Below are 20,718 nucleotides of genomic sequence, written 5' to 3' on the forward strand. Positions count from 1 at the left end.
AGAAATGTTAAAAGTAGTGGAGTGGTTGGTGCCTTTATTTAATAAATGTATGGAAGAGGGTAAGGTACCTAGAGACTGGCAGAAAGCATGCATAGTTCCTTTGTATAAAGCCAATGGGGACAAAAGAGAGTGCAAACATTATAGGAGAATAAGTCTGTTGAGTATACCTGGTAAAGTGTATGGTTGAGTTATTACTGAAAGAATTAAGAGTAAGATGGAGAGTAGGATAGCAGATGAACAAGGAGGCTTTAGGAAAGGTAGGGGGTGTGTAGACCAAGTGTTTACAGTTAAACATATAGGTGAACAGCATTTAGATAAGGGTAAAGAGGTTTTTGTGGCATTAATGGATTTGGAAAAGGCATATGACAGTGTGGATAGGGGAGCAATGTGGTAGATGTTGTAAATGATGGAATAGGAGATAAGTTACTAAAAGCTGTTTAAAGTTTTTATGAGGATAGTGAGGCTCAGATTAGGGTATATAGGAGAGGGAGATTATTTCCCAGAAAAAGTAGGCCTTAGACAAGGATGTGTGATATCACCAAGGTTGTTCAATATACGTATTTATAAATGGGGTTATAAGAGAAGTGAGTGCTCAGGTGTTGGCAAGAGGTGTGGGGTTAGTAGATAAAGAATCTAACACAAAGTAGGAGTTGTCACAGTTGCTCTTTGCTGGTGACACTGTGCTTTTGGGAGATTCTGAAAAGAAGTTGCAGAGGTTTGTGGATGAGTTTGGTAGGGTATGTAAAAGAAGAAAATTAAAAGTGAATATAGTAAAGAGTAAGGTGATGAGGATAACAAAAAAATTAGGTGATGAAAGATTGGATATCAGATTGGAGGGAGAGAGTATGGAGGAAGTATTCAGATATTCAGATATTAAGGAGTGGATGTGTCAGCAGATGGGTCTATGAAAGATGAGGTGAATCATAGAATTGGTGAGGAGAAAAAGGTGAGTGGTGCACTGAGGAGTCTGTAGAGACAAAGAACTTTGTCCATAGAAGCAAAGAAGGGAATGTAGGAGAGTAGAGTTATACCAATGCTCTTATATGGGTGTGAAGTATGGGTGGAATGTTGTGGTTATCGAATGGTATACAATACCGACAGGTTGGTAGATAAGACATCAGATTGGAGGGAGAGAGTATGGAGGAGGTATTCAGATATTTAGGAGTGGATGTGCCAGCAGATGGGTCTATGAAAGATGAGGTGAATCATAGAATTGGTGAGGAGAAAAAGGTGAGTGGTGCACTGAGGAGTCTGTAGAGACAAAGAACTTTGTCCATAGAAGCAAAGAAGGGAATGTAGGAGAGTAGAGTTATACCAATGCTCTTACATGGGTGTGAAGTATGGGTGGAATGTTGTGGTTACCGAATGGTATACAATACCGACAGGTTGGTAGATAAGACATCAGATTGGAGGGAGAGAGTATGGAGGAGGTATTCAGATATTTAGGAGTGGATGTGTCAGCAGATGGGTCTATGAAAGATGAGGTGAATCATAGAATTGGTGAGGAGAAAAAGGTGAGTGGTGCACTGAGGAGTCTGTAGAGACAAAGAACTTTGTCCATAGAAGCAAAGAAGGGAATGTAGGAGAGTAGAGTTATACCAATGCTCTTATATGGGTGTGAAGTATGGGTGGAATGTTGTGGTTATCGAATGGTATACAATACTGACAGGTTGGTAGATAAGACACATATGTGTCTTATCTACCAACCTGTCGGTATTGTATACCATTCGATAACCACTCTGTCAGACACTGCAACACAATGGCATCTTGGTACAGAAGAGAAAACACCTTGGACAACTTTTACAAGTGAGAATTGTTTGATCTGAGAGGGACATGACCTCCCAGTGGCTACATTCTCACTACTACTACTCTGCACCTCTCCTTCCTACAGTACTTAAGTCTCAACACTGTCGCTTGATCTTCAGTTAGTTCCATACTTTGGAACAGAACTTCTCCAGGATGAAGGACTGACAACCTCAAAACTATGACTTCAAGGGTGATGGACTGATTACATCGTCTTCACATCTCTACTGCTCCTGCCTACTTTCTGTACTCGACTGAAGAAGCCTACTGTGTAGGCAAAACGTTTCAGAATAAAGTTGCCTAAATGTTGCCTATGTGTCTTATCTACCAACGTGGATTGTTGTAACAAGGAGAAGGCTGGAGGCAGTGGAGATATCATGTCTGAGGGCAATGTGTTGTGTGAATATAATGCAGACAATTCGTAGTTTGGAAATTAGGAGGAGGTGCAGGATTACCAAAACTATTGTCCAGAGGGCTGAGGAGGGGTTGTTGAGGTGGTTCAGACATGTAGAGAGAATGGAACAAAACAGAATGACTTCGAGAGTGTATAAATCTGTGGTAGAGGGAAGGCGGGGTAGGGGTAGGCCTAGGAAAGGTTGGAGGGGGGGTGGTAAAGGAGGTTTTGTATGCAAGAGGCTTGGACTTCCAGCAAGCATGCATGAGCTTGCTAGATAGGAGTGAATGGAGACAAATGGTTTTTAGGACTTAACGTGCTGTTGGAGTGTGAGCAAGGTAACATTTATGAAGGGATTCAGAGAAACCAGCAGGCTGGATTTGAGTCCTGGAGATGGGAAGTACAGTGTAGGTACTCTGAAGGAGGGATGTTAATGTTGCAGTTTTATAACTGTAGTGTAAGTGTGCCTCTGGCAAGACAGTGATGGAGTGAATGATGATGAAAGTTTTTCTTTTTCAGGCCGCCTTCCCTTGGTGGGAGATGGCCGATGTGTTAATAATAAAAAAAATTGTTCTTCCTTACACTCACCTCGAGGTTCATTGATGTTGGCGAGGTGCTCCTGATCAAAGGAATTGATCCTTTGTGTCAATTCCTTCAATCAAGTCTGAATGCCTTCCATTCCCCAAGGCGCTGAATGACCCCTATGGGTTTAGTGCACCCCTCATGAATGTAATAATAATAATCCTTATACTATTATTGCCCAAAAGAGCAATTCTGTTTACTCTTGACAATCATGAACCACATTTTTGCTATAATATTCATCATGCTTGTAGGTAGTAGGTTGGTAGACAGCAACCACCCAGGGGGGCACTACCGTCCTCCCAAGTGAGTGTGAAACGAAAGCCTGTAATTGTTTTACATGATGGTAGGATTGCTGGTGTCCTTTTCTCTGTCTCATGAACATGCAAGATTTCAGGTACGTCTTGCTACTTCTACTTACACTTAGGTCACATTACACATATATGTACAAGCATATATATACACACCCCTCTAGGTTTTCTTCTATTTTCTTTCTAGTTCTTATTCTTGTTTATTTCCTCTTATCTCCTGGGGAAGTGGAACAGAATTCTTCCTCCATAAGCCATGCGTGTTGTAAGAGGCAACTAAAATGCCGGGAGCAAGGGGCTAGTAACCTCTTCTCCTGTATATATTACTAAATGTAAAAGGAGAAACTTTCGTTTTTCCTTTTGGGCCACCCCGCCTCGGTGGGATACGGCCGGTGCGTTGAAAGAAAGATTCATCATACTAATATATGCTACATTTGAGGACATTCAGGAACCCCTAAATGAACCCCAAAATTTTTGAAACTAAGCGCTAAATTTTTTTTTTTTCGAGTGAAACATTACGAAGAGGCAAGACAAAAAATAATGTCAAACTTTTATTTTTATGGAATACCCAAGTGGGTATGTTTTCTATTTCAGAATTTTAGGAGCTTTGTGCTTATGTCAGATATATGATTTGTAAGATGAGCAAATGTTATGAAAAAAACTATCTGGATCTTCAATACAGATGACAGGTTATCAGAGACCCCACCATGTACATGCAGAGAGGGTACATCTAACACGAAGGAAAGTAGGCCAGGATGAAATCCATGAAACTTCAGCAATGCACCTCTCAGAAATTCTGAAAAAGTAGAACTGTAGATGGATCCCAACAATATCCACAAAGGAGGTCCAGCACAAAGGCAATGAGAAACCAATGTAAAATATCCTACAAACATATATGTTTTAACAATCCAGCTGTCCTTTTTTTTTTAACACTCCAGTCATCTCCAACTGAAGAAGGATGACTTGACAAAGAAGAAAACACTTTCATCAGAAGTGCATTGATACTGCCGTCCAACCCGCAACTTTCCCATCCCTCCTTCAGAGTGCAGGCACTATACTTTCCACCTCCAGGACTCGAGTCTGGCTAACTGATTTCCCTGAATCCCTTCATGAATGTTACCCTGCTCACACTCAACAGCATGTCTAATCATAAAAAAAGCACTCACCTCCATTCACTCTTATCTAACATAGTCACATAACTGTTGGATGTTCAAGCCCCTAGCACTCACACCTCTTTTACCCACTCCCTCCAACCATTCCTAGGAAAACCTACCCTTTCTTCCCTCCATCCATGAATTTATACACCCTCTAGGCATCCTATTTTTCTTCATCCTCTATAAACATCCAAACCAACTCAACAATTCCCCCTAAGCCTTCAGAATAATACTTTTGGTGACTCCACACCTCTTCTATAATCTCCAAATTATTATTATTTTTGAACATCCCAGCTCTTTTCCAAGGTAAGGTGACCTGAAAAAGAAGGAACACTTTCAGTCATTCACTCAATCACTCTCTTACCAGAAGCATGCTGACACCACAGTTTAGACTGGCCATCCAAATTGCAACAACCCTACCCCTCCTTCAGAGTACTGAACTTCACACTTCCAAGACTAAAGTGCAGCTAATCAGCTTCTCCGAATCCCTCAATGTTTGCTATACTCCTTGTACTCAAATGAGTCCATGTATCAAAGGATGATACCTTAATTGCAACTGAATCTTTTTCATCCATAAATGCCCTTAATTCCATGAGTACTAGTTATGGTTTGCTTGTAAGTTACGTCACTCACACTCCAACAACACATCATAAAAACAACTTGACTCCACTCACTCCTATCTAATGCATTCAAAAAGTTCACAAATTAAATTTTTTTTTAAAAAAGCCTGGACATCCTATACAAAGAGTCTGACTATAGTCAAGTATATATAGTATCTTACGATGTAGACACCTAACAATAAATGAAATAGCCTTAATCTGAACAAGCATTAATGAAGAAACAATCCTTTCTAAGCTAATTAGCTATACCCTCTGGGAAGAATGTAAGGCACTGTTCGTACAAACATTTGTAAGTTAAGAGCCAAGAAAGCTCACCTGAACGCTGGTGGCAACATAAACTAGTCCCTGAAGTGATGAACCAGCAGAGGACTCGAGAGGTATTGAAATGGGTATGCCAACCATGCCCTGAGTCAACTGAACAACGCCTTCACTGGATCTCACCTGAGAAAAAAAATTAGTCTAACTATTAACTCTCTATTTGTAAAATTTTCTTGACTGTATACAAAACTACTATGAAAATACAGATCATTAGAACTTCAAAAATTTCAAGAACATTTTTTCAAAACTTAACAATGCTTCCGAATATAAAACTAAACTAAGACCTTGCTACGTAAGTGATATCAAACTTTCAGAGACATTCAAGGAAAGGTCAAATAACAAACGTACTGTAAAACACATGGGAAACTTAGCAGCTCTTTCAGATCCCACGTGTAAAGTTGTATACCAAATGCCATCTCTCAGTACAATACTATATACAGTGGAACCTCAGTTTTCGTTTGCACTGGTTTTCGTCGAATTCAGTTTTTAACGATTTTCATTAAAAATTTTGCCCCAGTTTTCGTTCATCACCTCGGTTTTTGTCAAGATGACAGTGGTCCACTGTATCGAATGTGTCCGCCTGCGCCCCACACAAAGCATCCCACACATTCTGAGTCAGTCTGGCTTTGTTTCTCATCGGTAGAGGGTGGTAGTGGTAGTGATGGTGGTAGAGGGTGGTAGTGGTTATGATGGTGGTAGTGGTTGTGATGGTGGTAGAGGGTAGTAGTGATGGAGGTAGAAGGTGGTAGTGATGGTGGTAGAGGGTGGTAGTGATGGTGGTAGTGATGGTGGTAGAGGGTGGCAGTGATGGTGGTAGAGGGTGGTAGTGGTTGTGATGGTGGTAGAGGGTGGCAGTGATGGTGGTAGAGGGTGGTAGTGGTTGTGATGGTGGTAGAGGGTGGTAGTGATAGTGGTATAGAGATAACCTCTCCTCCCTCTCCCCTCTTCGCTGTCTTCCATAAGCCAAGAAGAGTCTTCAACAGAGGTAAAAGTGATGTTAAATGTTCATCTATCCATTTCATTAGTCCTTTATATTTATTTCTCATTGTTTTCCATATGTAAAACTACAGTTATTCTCTATAAAATGTATTTTTTGTTAATATTTTTGGGTGTCTGGGATGAATTAATTGGATTTACATTATTTCGTATGGGATACATTGCTGCAGTTTTTGCCAAATTTGGTTTTCGTCAGACTTTCTGGAATGAATTAATGACAAAAACCGAGGTTCCACTGTACCTTACATTTACACTGGTGTGACCACTAATGCACTGAAACTCACTTGTGACCAGTTTTGAGCTTTTCCACCCTGGCCACCCCTGGCCAAGCTGTGAGTTGCTAGCTGAATGCAATTTGTTTGCTCATTCAGCGCAGAACAAAGAGAAGATATCCAGTAAAAGGAAGTAAACTTGGTTCAGTTAGCCCAAGAGAGTCCACTGTAATTCACATAAATATTCCCAAGCCCAATTATAAATAATAACTAACTTGTTTTACATTATTTTATTATTAGATCATTATTCAATAATTATTACTCTTATTATTGGGCTACTGTACATAAAATATGCAGTATAACTACTAGTGTTACCCAAGATACATGCTCTGATGATGTACAAAATTATAAATGCAATTACAAACTCAATGGGCCATAAGAAAGTCTAGACAAACTATGTTTTCTAACATGATCATGTAAGAAAAAATACTGCTGATTATAATTTATCAAAAAATCTACAAGGCCATATTACTCGTTTGCCACGAGAGGCAAGCTTTATAAAGAAGGAGAGGATTCCCAGTGTTTGCCACCAGATATATTTACATTATAAAAAAAATCAGAGATATTCAGGAAGATAAACTTAAAGATAAGTTTAGTCTCCATGACAAATGGCAGGTAATGGGACATGGGTATAATATGATTATAATTTATAAATACATATATTTACACATTTCTTATTCACAATCAAAATATATCAGAAAGACCAGATACCTGAGCTTTTATCAAATTTTTATCCTAATATAAAAAAATAAAGATTTTTATGACTGCAACTGAACATCCCCCTTAACTTGTCTTAAGCCTTCAAGTGGCTATGTAAGTCATCAAAAAACACATTTTATTTAGTATTCTAAATTACTTTTATCTACAAAATACTGACTTTTTATTTAATTAAATGAATGCAAAGCCAATGAGAAATGAAAAAGTGTATACTACATCAGCAATTCATCTACAAAGTAATTAATAACAATTTATTTTAACCCCTTAACTGTCCAAACGTAGATCTACATTGTTACTGCTAGCGCTCCTAACGTAGGTCAATGTTTTATTTTTCCTGCCTCCAAATTTGGCATGACTAGTCTGAGATGCTTGGTAAGTACACAATGGGTCTTAACATTCGGTGTGCACAGTTGTGAGCACCAGTTCAATTGAGCAAACAGTGTGGCAAAGACCAGGGATTCACTGATGTCATGTTGTATTAACACTCCCCTTTTAAGAGGAAAGTGATGCTGACCTTGAGTTTAGTGGCTTTAAGATGGATGTGGCTACAAGTGGTTGAGGAAATATCAAAAACCTCGATAATAACCAATGTGCAACATCCTTTCAATTCTGATACCACTGGTAGTGTCATCCTGCTAGAATGTCCTATAGCCTATGCCCTAAGTGAAGAGAAACAATTCTGGAACATGTGTAATATGTGTTTGGTAGGCAAGCTGGCTGGCTGGCTGCTGGATGGTTGGGTGGCTGACTGACTGATTGACTTTGGCTGTCTCTATGTCTGTCAGTCTGTCTGTATCTATCTCTATCTCTGTCTATCCTTGTCTCTATCTCTGTCTCTGTCTATCCCTGTCTCTATCTCCATCTCTGTCTATCTCTGTCTCTGTCTATCCCTGTCTCACAGGTACACATAAATACAGTTATTATTCATAGTGTAAATTACCTAGGATAACCCAAAACATTCAGACAAAGTGCTATTCAGTGCTTGTAGATATAAAGCATAATAAGCATGACTGGCAAGTAATATGAATTTTCACTTGTTCAGGAATCACACATGATGACTCTGCATTGTGTGTAATAACTGTTGGTTCATGAGTGGCTCTATGTGACAGAGAGACAAACAGATGGAGAGATAGGAAAAAAGACAGATAAGCAGAGACAGACATAAACAGAGACAGAGCTAGACAGAAATAAACAGACAGAGCTAGACAGACAGACAGGCAGACAGACAGACACAGTGAGAGACAGACAGACATGTTTATGTGTAACAGTGAAAACAAATAAAGCCAAGGCAGTGCACGATCATCAAATGTCACTCCACTGCTGCACTGTGGAGTGGACATTCGTCAAGGAGTTTCATATATACTCCAGAATGTCTAAAACATTGCTGGGACCTATAAATACTTTGTATATACGTATTTCTGCACAATAGTACGTTACCAAGGCAGGTGAAAATGTTCACCTGTCAGTGTGTTAGTGACTATTTGAGAACTATTTCAGTACCTAATATTAGTGTCAATAAACACTGGCAATGAAATCACAAGAACTACTACAAATTGTAATTATCAGAACATAAAAGTTATATAAATTAAAAAAAGAAAACGAGAAAAAAGGTATATCAGCAACACTTCTGCACGCAGCAGGATGCCATGTTGCCATCAGGTGAACATCCAGCTCCAACTTCGTGGTCTTATATCTCAGTAAGTACTGACCCTCAATTTTTTTTTTTTATTACACACAGAAAGTTGCCCTCTTTAATTAAAAAAAAAAACGAGATTTTTTTTTTTTAAATATCTGGAGCACTGGGACAGAGAACGTAAATCTACATTTGGACACTTAAGGGGTTAAGCTACAGCTGACTGTCTTCTAACATAGTAGTTACATTCCTGAAAATGGCACATGATAAAAAAAAAATCAGGTAAAATACACTGAATAACACATGGGAAAAATAGGGTTATGTTCCTTAAATCCTCAGACAGCCAATTTTTTTTTTAGTCTCAAAATAGTAAAAATAGTTAATACAATACTTATAGATACAAAGGTTGCATAAATAATACATACTAAATTCTGGTTCTTGGTGTGTTGATAGTTTTAAAAGGGGTGGAGTGAGATGGTGCAGCCCTACAAGGCTGACAAACCATACCATGAGTGGGGTTTGAACCCGCAGTCAGAGAGTCTCAAAACTCCAGAAGCTAGCTGGTCCAGTGGCTAAAGCGACGGTCTGGAGTTTTGAGACTAACTGCGGGTTCAAACCCCACCCGTGGTATGGTTTATTTATAATCATGTTATTACGATTTTGTGAGTCAGTTACAAGGCTGATGTGGAAGGGTGTGGATCATTGGCTGAGGTGGATGACTGAGGTTCTTGCGCTAATACATGTATTGATGATTGTACTCGAGTACTGGGGAATTCTGTAATGCATCTCTGGTCTGCTTACCCTGCAGTACCTTATACAGCTGATAGTAAGGTATCATCAACTGCTCCAGACCCCATTTCAGAGCAGTGCTTCTAGTTTTATCCAAGTCCCCTTCAGCGAAAAAATCTGTAACTTTACCAATAATACGACACTGCTCATGTAACTGTTGAAATGTTTACTGCTTTTCTTTAAGTTCTTTTTTGTCATCTTTGTCTATTATCTCCTTCCCCTGTATCTGGGCATTGAGCTCTGCACACATTTCCTCATGACTTCTTTCCTCATCATTCTCTTTTATCAGTTTATTCACATCATCTTCCTGCATATCTTCAAAGCCCTCACTTGCCAATCTTCTTGCCAGCTGAACATTTCCTGGACCTGGCTCTCACCTGAGGGGAAAACCCTGTGAAAGTATTCACCATTCTAGGCCATAGCTTTTCCCAGCATGCATTTGATTGTGATTGGAGCACTTTGTTCCATGCCCTTTTGACAAAGCTGAAAGCATCTGCAATGTTAAATTTATTTTTTATTTTTTTATTATCACACTGGCCAATTCCCACCAAGGCAGGGTGGCCCAAAAATGAAAAACTTTCACCATCATTCACTCCATCACTGTCTTGCCAGAAGGGTGCTTTACACTACAGTTTTTAAACTGCAACATTAACACCCCTCCTTCAGAGTGCAGGCACTGTACTTCCCATCTCCAGGTAGTAGGTTGGTAGACAGCAACCACCCAGGGAAGTACTACCGTCCTGCCAGATGACTGTGAAACAGGATTGCTGGTTTCTTTTTCTGTCTCATAAACACGCTAGATAACAGGGATATCTTGCTACTCCTGCTTACACTTTGGTCACACTTCACAGACACGCACATGCATATATATATACATACATCTAGGTTTTTCTCCTTTTTCTAAATAGCTCTTGTTCTTCTTTATTTCTTCTATTGTCCATGGGGAAGTGGAAAAGAATCTTTCCTCCGTAAGCCATGCGTGTCGTATGAGGCGACTAAAATGCCAGGAGCAATGGGCTAGTAACCCCTTCTCCTGTAGACATTTACTAAAAAAGAGAAGAAGAAAAAATGTTAAATTTACTCCACAAAAATGGCATCCCAAGCTCAGAGCTAGCGTCCAATGCTGCAACAAGTTTCCGCATCACGTTTTATGTGGAGTTACATTTAATTTATTTTTTAACACGCTGGTTGTCTCACAACCAGGTAGGGTGACCCCCTCCCCCCCAAAAAAAAAAAAAAACTTTCACCATCACTCACTTTATCATCAGCTTGCCAGAGGTGTGCCAACATTATAGCTCAGTTGTCCCCACCCTTCCTTCAGATTACAGGCACAATACTTCCTACTACCAAGACACAAATTTAGCTAACCAGTTTCCCTGAATCTCTTCATAAATATTACCTTGCTCATTCTCTAACAGCACATCAAATCATAAAAACCACTTGCCTCCACTCCTATCTAACATGCTCATACACAAGTGTTGGATGTCAAAGCCCCTTGCCTACAAAACCTCCTTCACCCCATCCTTCCAACCTTTCCTAGAATGACCCCTACCCCACCTTCCCTTCACCACATATTTATACACCTTAAAATTCATCTCATTTTGCTCCATCCTCTCTAAACATCCAACCCACCTCAATAACCCCTCTGTGGCCCTCTGAATGATACTTTCATTAACCCTTCACCTTCACATTTCCACTGCCCTCCAGCCTCCTCCATGCTGCAAACATTCAAAAACCATGCTTCACATCTATATAATTGTTGGTACCGCTATACTTTCATATATGGCCCTTTTTGCCTGTACCTTGGATATACCTTTGATGAGTTCCAAGAATTTTTCTACTCCCTGAGCACTGCCATGGGCCAGGCTTGTCTGGTGCTTGCCTGGTCAACCAGATTGCTGCTGTTGGTGGCCTGCAACCCCACATATCCATCACAGCCTGGTTGATCTGGCACCTGGTGAAGATACTTGTCAAGTTTTCTCTTGAAGACTTCTACACTTATCCCAGCAGTGTTTTTTAAATCTTCTGGTAGGATGTTGATTAAACTGGGACAATGAATGCTGAAACAGTGTTCCCTTATTGTGCTCACTGCATTCCTGCTTTTCACTGTTTATCTTTCACTTCTTCCCATATCTCTTGCTCCAGTATGTTGTTATGGCAGTGTGCATAGTTGGGCCAAGGCCCTCAAGTACCTTCCATGTATACATTATCATGTCTGTCTGTCTGTCTGTCTGTCTGTCTGTCTGTCTCTCTGTCTGTTTCTCTCTTTCTCTGTCTCTTTCTCTCTGTCTCTTTCTCTGTCTCTTTCTCTCTGTCTCTTTCTCTCTGTCTCTTTCTCTCTGTCTCTTTCTCTTTCTCTCTGTCTCTTTCTCTCTTTCTCTCTCTCTCTTTTTTTCTCTCTCTCTCTCTCTCTCTCTCTCTCTCTCTCTCTCTCTCTCCACTTCAGCAAGTACATATGTATTTAAGACTTTTAGGCAGTCTCAGTAATTTAAATGCTTTACTGGCTTTATGCAGGCCATAAATGAGCTCTGTATTTGTTCCAGCTCTGATATTTCTCCTGCAGTGAAAAGGGTCGTCAACACTGAACAATATTCCAAACGAGGGAGCACAAGCAATTTAAAAAGTGTCACCACTGGCATTATTTCCCTTGTTTTGAAGGTTCTCATTACCCATCCTGTCATCCTCCTGGCTGTCTTGACCTTTGCCTTATTATGTTCTTTGAAAGAAAGGTCAGCTGATATAATTATTCCCAAGGCTTTCAGGTGTTCCTTGCATTCTATTTGGCGAGCCTCTTTAGTTTTGTTGACAGTGCTCCTTTTCAGTTCTTCATTTTTTCCATACCTAAGCAGCTGGAACTTATCACCCCTGAATGTCATGTTGTAGATCAAGTGTTTACATTGAAGCATATGAGTGAACAGTATTTAGATAAGAGTAGGGATATTTTCATTGCATTTATGGATATAGAAAAGGCATATGATAGGGTGGATAGAGAAGCAATGTGACAGATATTACAAGTGTATGGAATAATGTGGCTCAGGTTAGGGTGTGTAGGAGAGAGGGAAATTGCTTTCCGATAAAAGTAGGCCATAGATGGGGGTTTGTAATGTCACCATGGTTGTTTAACATCTTTATAAATGGAGTTGTAAAAGAAGTAAATGCTATGGTGTTAGTGAGAGGGGTGGGATTAACCCTTTGACTGTTTTGGTCGTATATATACATCTTACAAGCCAACGTGTTTGACGTATATATACTCAAATTCTAGCGGCTTCAAATCAAGCAGGAGAAAGCTGGTAGGCCCACATGTGAGAGAATGGGTCTGTGTGGTCAGTGTGCACCATATAAAAAAGATCCTACAGCATGCAGTGCATAATGAGAAAAAAAACTGACCGTTGTTTTTAATTAAAATGCCGAACTTGTGGTCTATTTTCGTATAGTATTTATGGGTGTATTCTTGTTTTCTTGGTCTCATTTGATAGAATGGAAAACATATTATAGAAATAGAGGTGATTTTGATTGGTTTTACTATGAAAAAAAACCTTGAAATGGAGCTCAAAGTAGGGGAAATGTTTGATTTTTGCCGATGTTCAACAGTAAACAAATGTCATTTTTCAATAAATGTCCAAGTAGCTATTCTGATATGAAGTCATGAATGGGTTGACATTATTTATACAACTATTACAATATTGCAGTAGTCTGCATAACAGTAAATCTTCTATTTTTTGTTTGAATAAAAATTTAAAATAGAAAGCAAGAGTAATATCAGAGGGGCCTGGAGATGTGACTGATGAACAAAGAAAATGTTATTTTAGAGTAAGGAATGTCTGCATTGTTCATTCTGGACCCTATTTTGAAATTGTCATATTATTTAATTTTCGTGAAATTGGCCAAATTGCAAATTTCTGACCACGTTATTGGGTAGTTGAAATCAGTAAATGGGCAGTTTCTTGTACTCGATCAATAGAAAAAATAGAGTTCTAAAGAAATAGCTATGAGTTTGGCTGACTAGAACAATGGAATTAGCCGAAAATAGGGCTCAAAGTGGGCGAAATCGCCAATTCGTAAATATCGCCAAGGTCGCTAACTTCAAGAGAGCGTAATTCCATCAGTTTCCCATCAAATTTCGTTCTTTTGGTGTTATTACAATCGAGAAAAGATTCTCTGTCATTTCATAAGAAAAAATATTTTTTTTTCATAAATTTTGCAACACCAGGATACCTCAGGAATTGGGGTTGCAACAGTCAAGGGGTTAAATTATGGGGAGTCGAATAAAAAATAGGAGTTATCATAGTTACTTTTTACTGATGATACTGTGCTTTTGGGAGATTCTAAAGAGAAGTTGCATATGTTAGTGGACAAAATTGGGGCGTTATGTAAAGAAAGAAAGTTGAAAGTGAACACAGATAGGAGTAAGGTGATGAGGGTATCAAATGAGTTTGGTAAAGAAAAGCTGGATATCATATTGGAGGGAGGGAGTATGGAAGAAGTGAATGTGTTAAGATATTTGGGAGAAGATCTGTCAGCAGATGGTTTTATGAAGGACGAGGTTAACCATAGAATTGATGAAGAAAAAAAGGTGAGTGGTGCATTGAGGCACCTGTGGAGACAAAAAGCGTTATCCATGGAGGCAAAGAAGGGAATGTATGAGTATAGTGGTACCAACACTCTCGTATGGATGTGAAGCATAAGCTGTGAATGCTGCAGCGAGGAGGACGCTGGAGGCAGTAGAGCTGTCACGTTGAAGGGCAATATGTGGTGTAAATATTATGCAGAGAATTTGTAGTGTGGAAATTAGGAGGTGGTGTGGAGTTACAAAAAGTATTATTCAGAGGGCTAAAGAGGGATTTTTGAGGTGGTTTGGTTGTGTACTGAGGATAGAATGACTTGGAGGGTGTATAAATCTTTAGTGGAGGGGAGGAGGGGTAGGGGTCATCCTCGGAAAGGATGGAGCAAGGGAGGTAAAAAGAGGTTTTGTGTGCAGTGGGCTTGGACATGCAGCAGGCATGCATGAGTGTGTTAGATAGGAGTGAATGGAGATGAATGGTTTTTGGGATCTGATGAGCTGTTGGAGTGTGAGCTGGGTAATATTTTGTGAAGGGACTCAGGAAAACTGGTTAGCCGGACATGAGCCCTAGAGGTGGAAAGTACATTGCCTGCACTTTAAAGGAGGGGTTTGAGATACTGGCTGTTTGGAGTAACATCTTAACTGTCATATCTGGGCACTTCTGCAAAGACAGTGATTAAATGTGAATGATGGTTAAAGCACTGAATGATGGTTAAAATATCTTTTTTTTTGGGTCACCATGACTTGGTGGGAGATGGCCAGCATATTAAAAAAAAAATCTTCCTGTTACTTTTCAGTGTCTTCTACCAGTGACTTTCATGCTAATTTTAGTGTCATTTGTAAATAATGATACAAAAATGTGATGGGTGTCTTTCATCTATGTCTACTATTAAGGTAAGAAACAGAAGAGTTGCCAGGACATTCTCTGTTTTCACAGATGCTTCAATGCACCACCCAGTTTTTTCTCCTTGTCAATTCACTGGTTCACCTAATCTTTCATACATCTGTCCACCAACAAGTCCACTTCAAAACATCTGAACACATTCACTTCCCCTATACTCCCTCCTGCCAATCTGATATCCAGTCTTTCATTACCTAAATTTTTTGGTATTCTCATCACCTTGCTCTTCCCCATGTTCAATTTTAATTTCCTTCTTTTATATACCCTCCCAAATTCATTCACCACCCTTTACAACTTCTCTTCAGAATCTCCCAAAAGGGCAGTGTCATCAGCAAAAATTAACTGTGAAAACCCCAACTTTGTATTAGATTCTTAATCTTTTCATCCTACACCTCTCCCAATGCCCTAACATTCATTTCTTTAACCCTTTCAGGGTCCCCAGGCCCTCTCCAAGACTTGTTCTCAGAGTCGCCAAATTTAAAAAAAAAAAAATTATTTTTTCTTATGAAAAGATAGAGAATCTTTTCCCGATCATAATGACACCAAAAGTATGAAATTTGATGGAAAACTTACGGAATTATGCTCTTGTGAAGTTAGCGGTCTCGACAATGTTTGCGTATCAGCGATTTTGCCGCCTTTGAGCCCTATTTTCGGCCAATTCCAGTGTACTAGTCGACAAAAATCATAACTATTTCACTAGAACTCCATTTTTTCTATCGAATGAGTACAAGAAACCACTCATTTACTGATTTCAACTATCCAATAAAGTGGTCAGAATTTAGCAATTTTGCCAATTTCACACAAATTTCAAAAGATGCCAATTTTCGAATAGGGTCCAGAATAAACAAGAAAGATATTCCTGGCACTAAAATAACAAGTTCTCTGTGTGTTAGTCACATCCCCAGGCCTCTCTTATATTTCTTTGGCTTTCCACTTTGAACTTTTATTCTTACAAAAAATAGAAGATTTACTGTTATGCAGACTACTGCATTAGTGCAGAAATGGTATAAATAATATCAGCGCACTTGTGAAAGAGTATTAGACTCACCAGTTGACGTGTATTGGACACTTGGCTCATCGTTAGACGAAATTATCGTTAGCCAAATTAATTTTTCCCATAAGAAATAATGGAAATCCAATTAATCCATTCCAGACAGCCAAAAGCATTAAAAAAAAAAAAATCATGTAATATACATTTCCCTACAAAGAAAACAATGAGACATGCACAATAACTATATAAATAAATGTTAAAATGACTCCTACCTTTATTGAAGAGTACTGAGAGTGATGAGACACTGTTTTTCTTGAACACTCTGGGATTTTCAGAGTGATACATGAGTAAAAGCTTCACTTTGCAATCCCCACTAGCACTGTAACATAACATGAGAGTTAGCCTGTCTTTCATAGGCTTGTGTCCTGGGAGGGCCTTTTCCTCCTGAGTAATGTAGGTCCTGTTTGGCATTTTCTTCCAGAACAGGCCTGTTTTGTCACAATTGAACACTTGTTGGGGTTGGAATTTTTCAGCTTCACCATGCCTAAACACACTGTGCATGCCACTACAATTCTTAAATCTCTCTTAAATCTCTCTTAAATCAACCTTTGCTGGCCTTAAATTCACCAATATGAGCACTAGTTCCAGGCATTTTTTCCTGTTCACCTGGGTGTTAGTTGATTGTTGTGGGTTGCATCCTGGGGGACAAGATTAAGGACCCCAATGGAAATAAGTTAGACAGTCCTCGATGACTCACTGACTTTCTTGGGTTATCCTGGGTGGCTAACCCTCTGGGGTTAATTGTTTCTCGGTAATTGTTTCTCATTAAGCCACACCAAGAACAGTCTCTCCACATCTTCGAGTAGTACAGCTGACAGTGGTTCAGTAGCAGCTGACCGTGGTACGATAGTATTTCTCACCCTTTTTACCACAGGGTTGGCACTACAAGCTTTCTTTGGGCCCTTGGTGGCTTATTTAGCAGTTACAAGCACTATAAACAGTGGAATAATACAAAAAGTATCGAATGTATGCATGAAACTGGCCACCCTGGCTTGTAAACAATGACGGCAGGGCAGCTGAGGCACTCAGGCTGGACGGACAGGTTCGGGACGAATCACAATGGGCAAGTTTTTTATCGTTAGCCAGGTCAAAATTTTTATGCTCAAACACTTCATTGGGTGGATTTAACGTTATGCAATGCGTTCGTTAGCCGAGGGTCCACTGTACTTGTTTATCGATGACTCTGACTTACGATGGCTCTCTGACCAGTATGCTTACCTAAATAATATATATTAGAGCTGATTTCCTTTATTCTGTTTATTACAATATACAGTACACTACTGTATAAATATTTAAAAATATACTAACAATGTTATAAATGGTGCAAAGGTGACATTAAAGCAATATCAAAGATGGTTCACACAAACCTACTACCATTACAGTATGCTCCTTGCTTACCGACGAATTCGTTTACCGACGTGGTCTTTGGAACTGAACTCCATCGTTTAGTGAGGAGAAGCTGTAGTGAATCATTTTTTTCCATAAGAAATAATGTAAAATGGATTAATCCATTCCAGACCCCATGAAATTACCAATTATAAAACATTTTAAGAGAAAATATTGTTTATTTAAACCTGTATAATAATATTTGCATGGTTAAAATTATACTTGAAAACTATGAAATAAATAAAAATTTACCTTTAGTAAGGAGTGCTGATGGTCTAAGACAGGGGTGGGCAAACTTTTCAATACCATCAATTGGGAACTGTGCTAGTCTGATAATGCTTGTGTAACAGCTTGTTTTCAACAGAGGAAAATGAACAGTTTTGCTCATTCAGCTGCATATATGTGAGTACAGTGGACCCCCGGTATTCGATGACATCGGTATTCGATAAATCCGGTTTTCGATGCATTTTAACGCAAAAAATTTTCCTCGGTATTCGATTGAAAACCCGGTATTCGATACGATTCGTACGAGACCTGTCCACGTGTGGCCTGAACTGCTCCGTGTGTGCTAGTGTTTACAAGCCAGCCAGTGTGCGCGCATCTAAGGATACATTCGGTACATTCCATATCATCCATATTATCACTGTGTTTGGTGCTTGTTTCTGCAAAATAAGTCACCATGGGCCCCAAGAAAGCTTCTAGTGCCAACCCTTCGAGAAAAAAGTCATTAATGACTTATGAAATGAAGAAAGAGATAATTGCAAAGTACAAAAGTGGAGTGCGTGTGTCGGAGCTGGTCAGGTTGTATAATAAACCCCAATCAACCAACTCTACTATAGTGACCAGGAAAACGGCAATCAAGGAAGCTGTTCTTGCAAAAGGTGCAACTGTGATTACAAAACAGTGACCGCAAGTGTTAGAAAATGTTGAGAGATTGTTACTGGTGTGGATAAATGAAAAACAGATAGCAGGAGATAGCATCTCTCAAGCGTTCATTTGTGAAAAGGCTAGGCAGTTGCATGACGATTTGGTAAAGAAATTGCCTGCAACTAGTGGTGATGTGAGTGAATTTAAGGCCAGCAAAGGTTGGTTTGAAAGACTTAAGAATCGTAGTGCCATACATAGTGTGATTTGGCATGGTGAGGCTGCCAGTTATGTTGTGCGACAGAAGTCCAGTGACTCTCAAGCTGGTCCTAGTGGCATTAAAAGAAGAAGGGAAGTAACCCCGGAAAAGGACTTGCTACCTCAAGTCCTAATGGAAGGGGATTCCCCTTCTAAACACTAACACCTCTCCCCTCCTCCCATCCCATCAATCATCACCAGATCTTCATTAAAGGTAAGTGTTAATTATTTTATTGTTATTGTAATTATTCTATTGCATTAAACTTAATATTTCATGTAGTAAAATTTTTTTTTTCATACTTTTGGGTGTCTTGCACGGATTAATTTGATTTCCATTATTTCTTATGAGGAAAATTGATTCGGTTTTCGATATTATAGGTATTCGATGAGCTCTCAGGAACGGATTAATATCGAATACCGGGGGCCCACTGTATATGACTTGATCTTGGCGGACCGTATGAAAACCTTTGGCGGGCAACAGTTTGCCCACCCCTGGTCTAAGAGGAAGGTGGTGAGATGTTATTGTATGGAAAGGGTGTCTCTGTGCAATAGCAACTGAAGATGATAGGGATTCACTATCATTTGATTTTTTTTCTTTGCTAAGGAAGTTGTCCAATGTTGTCTGCTTTTGGCAACTTTTCACAATTTTTCTAAGGTGGTCAACAACATTGTCACTGAACAGGTTGATGCTCCTATTCACAACAGTAATGTTAGGATGCCATTTTTCCACCAGGCTCTGTGTCTGAGCCCAATGGTAACACAGTTCCTCAGTTACTGCAGTGGGAATGTTGCCCTTACTGCTTCCCTCCTCTGAAGAAGAAATTTCCTCAACCACTTCTTCTTGCTGCTCCTTGTGCAGGTCTTACCTGGAGTTTACCTGGAGAGAGTTCCGGGGGTCAACGCCCCCGCGGCCCGGTCTGTGACCAGGCCTCCTTAGGTCAGTGTCCCAGGATGCGACCCACACCAGTCGACTAACACCCAGGTACCCATTTTACTGATGGGGAACATAGACAACAGGTGGAAAGAAACACGTCCAATGTTTCTACTCTGGCTGGGAATCGAACCCAGGCCCTCACCGTCGAACCCAGCCCTCTTGAAGTTCTTCTGTCATGAGCTCATTCTTGTGATCCTCCACCAACTCCTCTACATTCTCATCGTCCATTTCCAAACCCATGGACTGGCCCAGAGAAACCAAATCCTTCACTACAGGCTCTGCCTCAAAGCCTTCCAAATCTCTGACTGACACACAGTCTGGCCACAACTGCTCCCAGGCGTTGTCTATTATTATTAAACACTGGAGGATATACACCCTTTCAGGGTCCATGCCGTAGATCTACGGCTTTATGTTCAGGGTCCAAACCGTAGATGTACGCCATGAGCTCAGCTCACTCTGATAAGCTGTGAGTGGTAAATTTGGGCCTAGATATGAGAGAATACATCTATGTGGTATGTATGCACCACATAAAACAAATCCTGCAGCACACAGCATATAAAGAGAGAAAAAAACTGAGACAGTGATTTTCTATTAAAACAGCTACTTTGCAGTGTTTTTTCGTACGTTTTTTATAGTTGCATTTGCGATTTCTTGGTCTCATTTGATAGAATGGAAGACATATTACAGAAAAAGAGATGATTTTGATTGGTTTTAATACTGGAAATGGCTTGAAACTGAGCTCAAAATAGCAGAAATGTTAAATTTTTGCCGATGTTCAAGAGTAAACAAACGACCTCACACATCTAATACACGCCAGCTGGTGCATCTAATATACATTCACAAATGTGGTGATGATATTTATACAATTATTACAATATTGCATAACAGTAAATCTTTTATTTTTTGGTTTGAATTCATTATGTGAATAAAAAATCAAAATGGAATTCATTTGTAAAGCCTCAAAACATAACTAATGAACAGAGGAAATGTTAGTTTAGTGCCAGGAATACCTACATTGTTTATTCTGGACCCTATTTTGAAATTTGAATATTTTGAACTTTGTGTTAAATTGGCCAAATTACCAATTTCCGATCACTTTATTTTGTAGTTGAAACAGTTGACTTGGCGATTTCTTATGCTCAATCGATAGAATAGAAGTAATACTAGTGAAATAGCTAAG

At 39.5% G+C, this 20,718-nt stretch overlaps 1 protein-coding gene across 3 annotated transcripts in view; it reads right to left on the reverse strand.

The window, feature by feature from the left end:
• Window positions 1-20,718, reverse strand: part of LOC128688024 (uncharacterized) — a 232,074-nt gene that overhangs the window by 34,120 nt on the left and 177,236 nt on the right. For 2 of the 3 annotated variants that reach the window (XM_070083757.1, XM_070083756.1), the window contains one exon: window positions 5,174-5,299. The exons of the other annotated variant lie outside the window; for it this stretch is intronic. In XM_070083757.1, coding sequence (XP_069939858.1) covers window positions 5,174-5,299 — 126 coding nt within the window. The remainder of the gene's footprint in view (window positions 1-5,173; window positions 5,300-20,718) is intronic. 3 annotated transcript variants of the gene reach the window in all.

This window comes from Cherax quadricarinatus, chromosome 10 (genome assembly GCF_038502225.1).
Source record: "Cherax quadricarinatus isolate ZL_2023a chromosome 10, ASM3850222v1, whole genome shotgun sequence".
Classification (NCBI taxonomy): Eukaryota; Metazoa; Arthropoda; class Malacostraca; order Decapoda; family Parastacidae; genus Cherax; species Cherax quadricarinatus.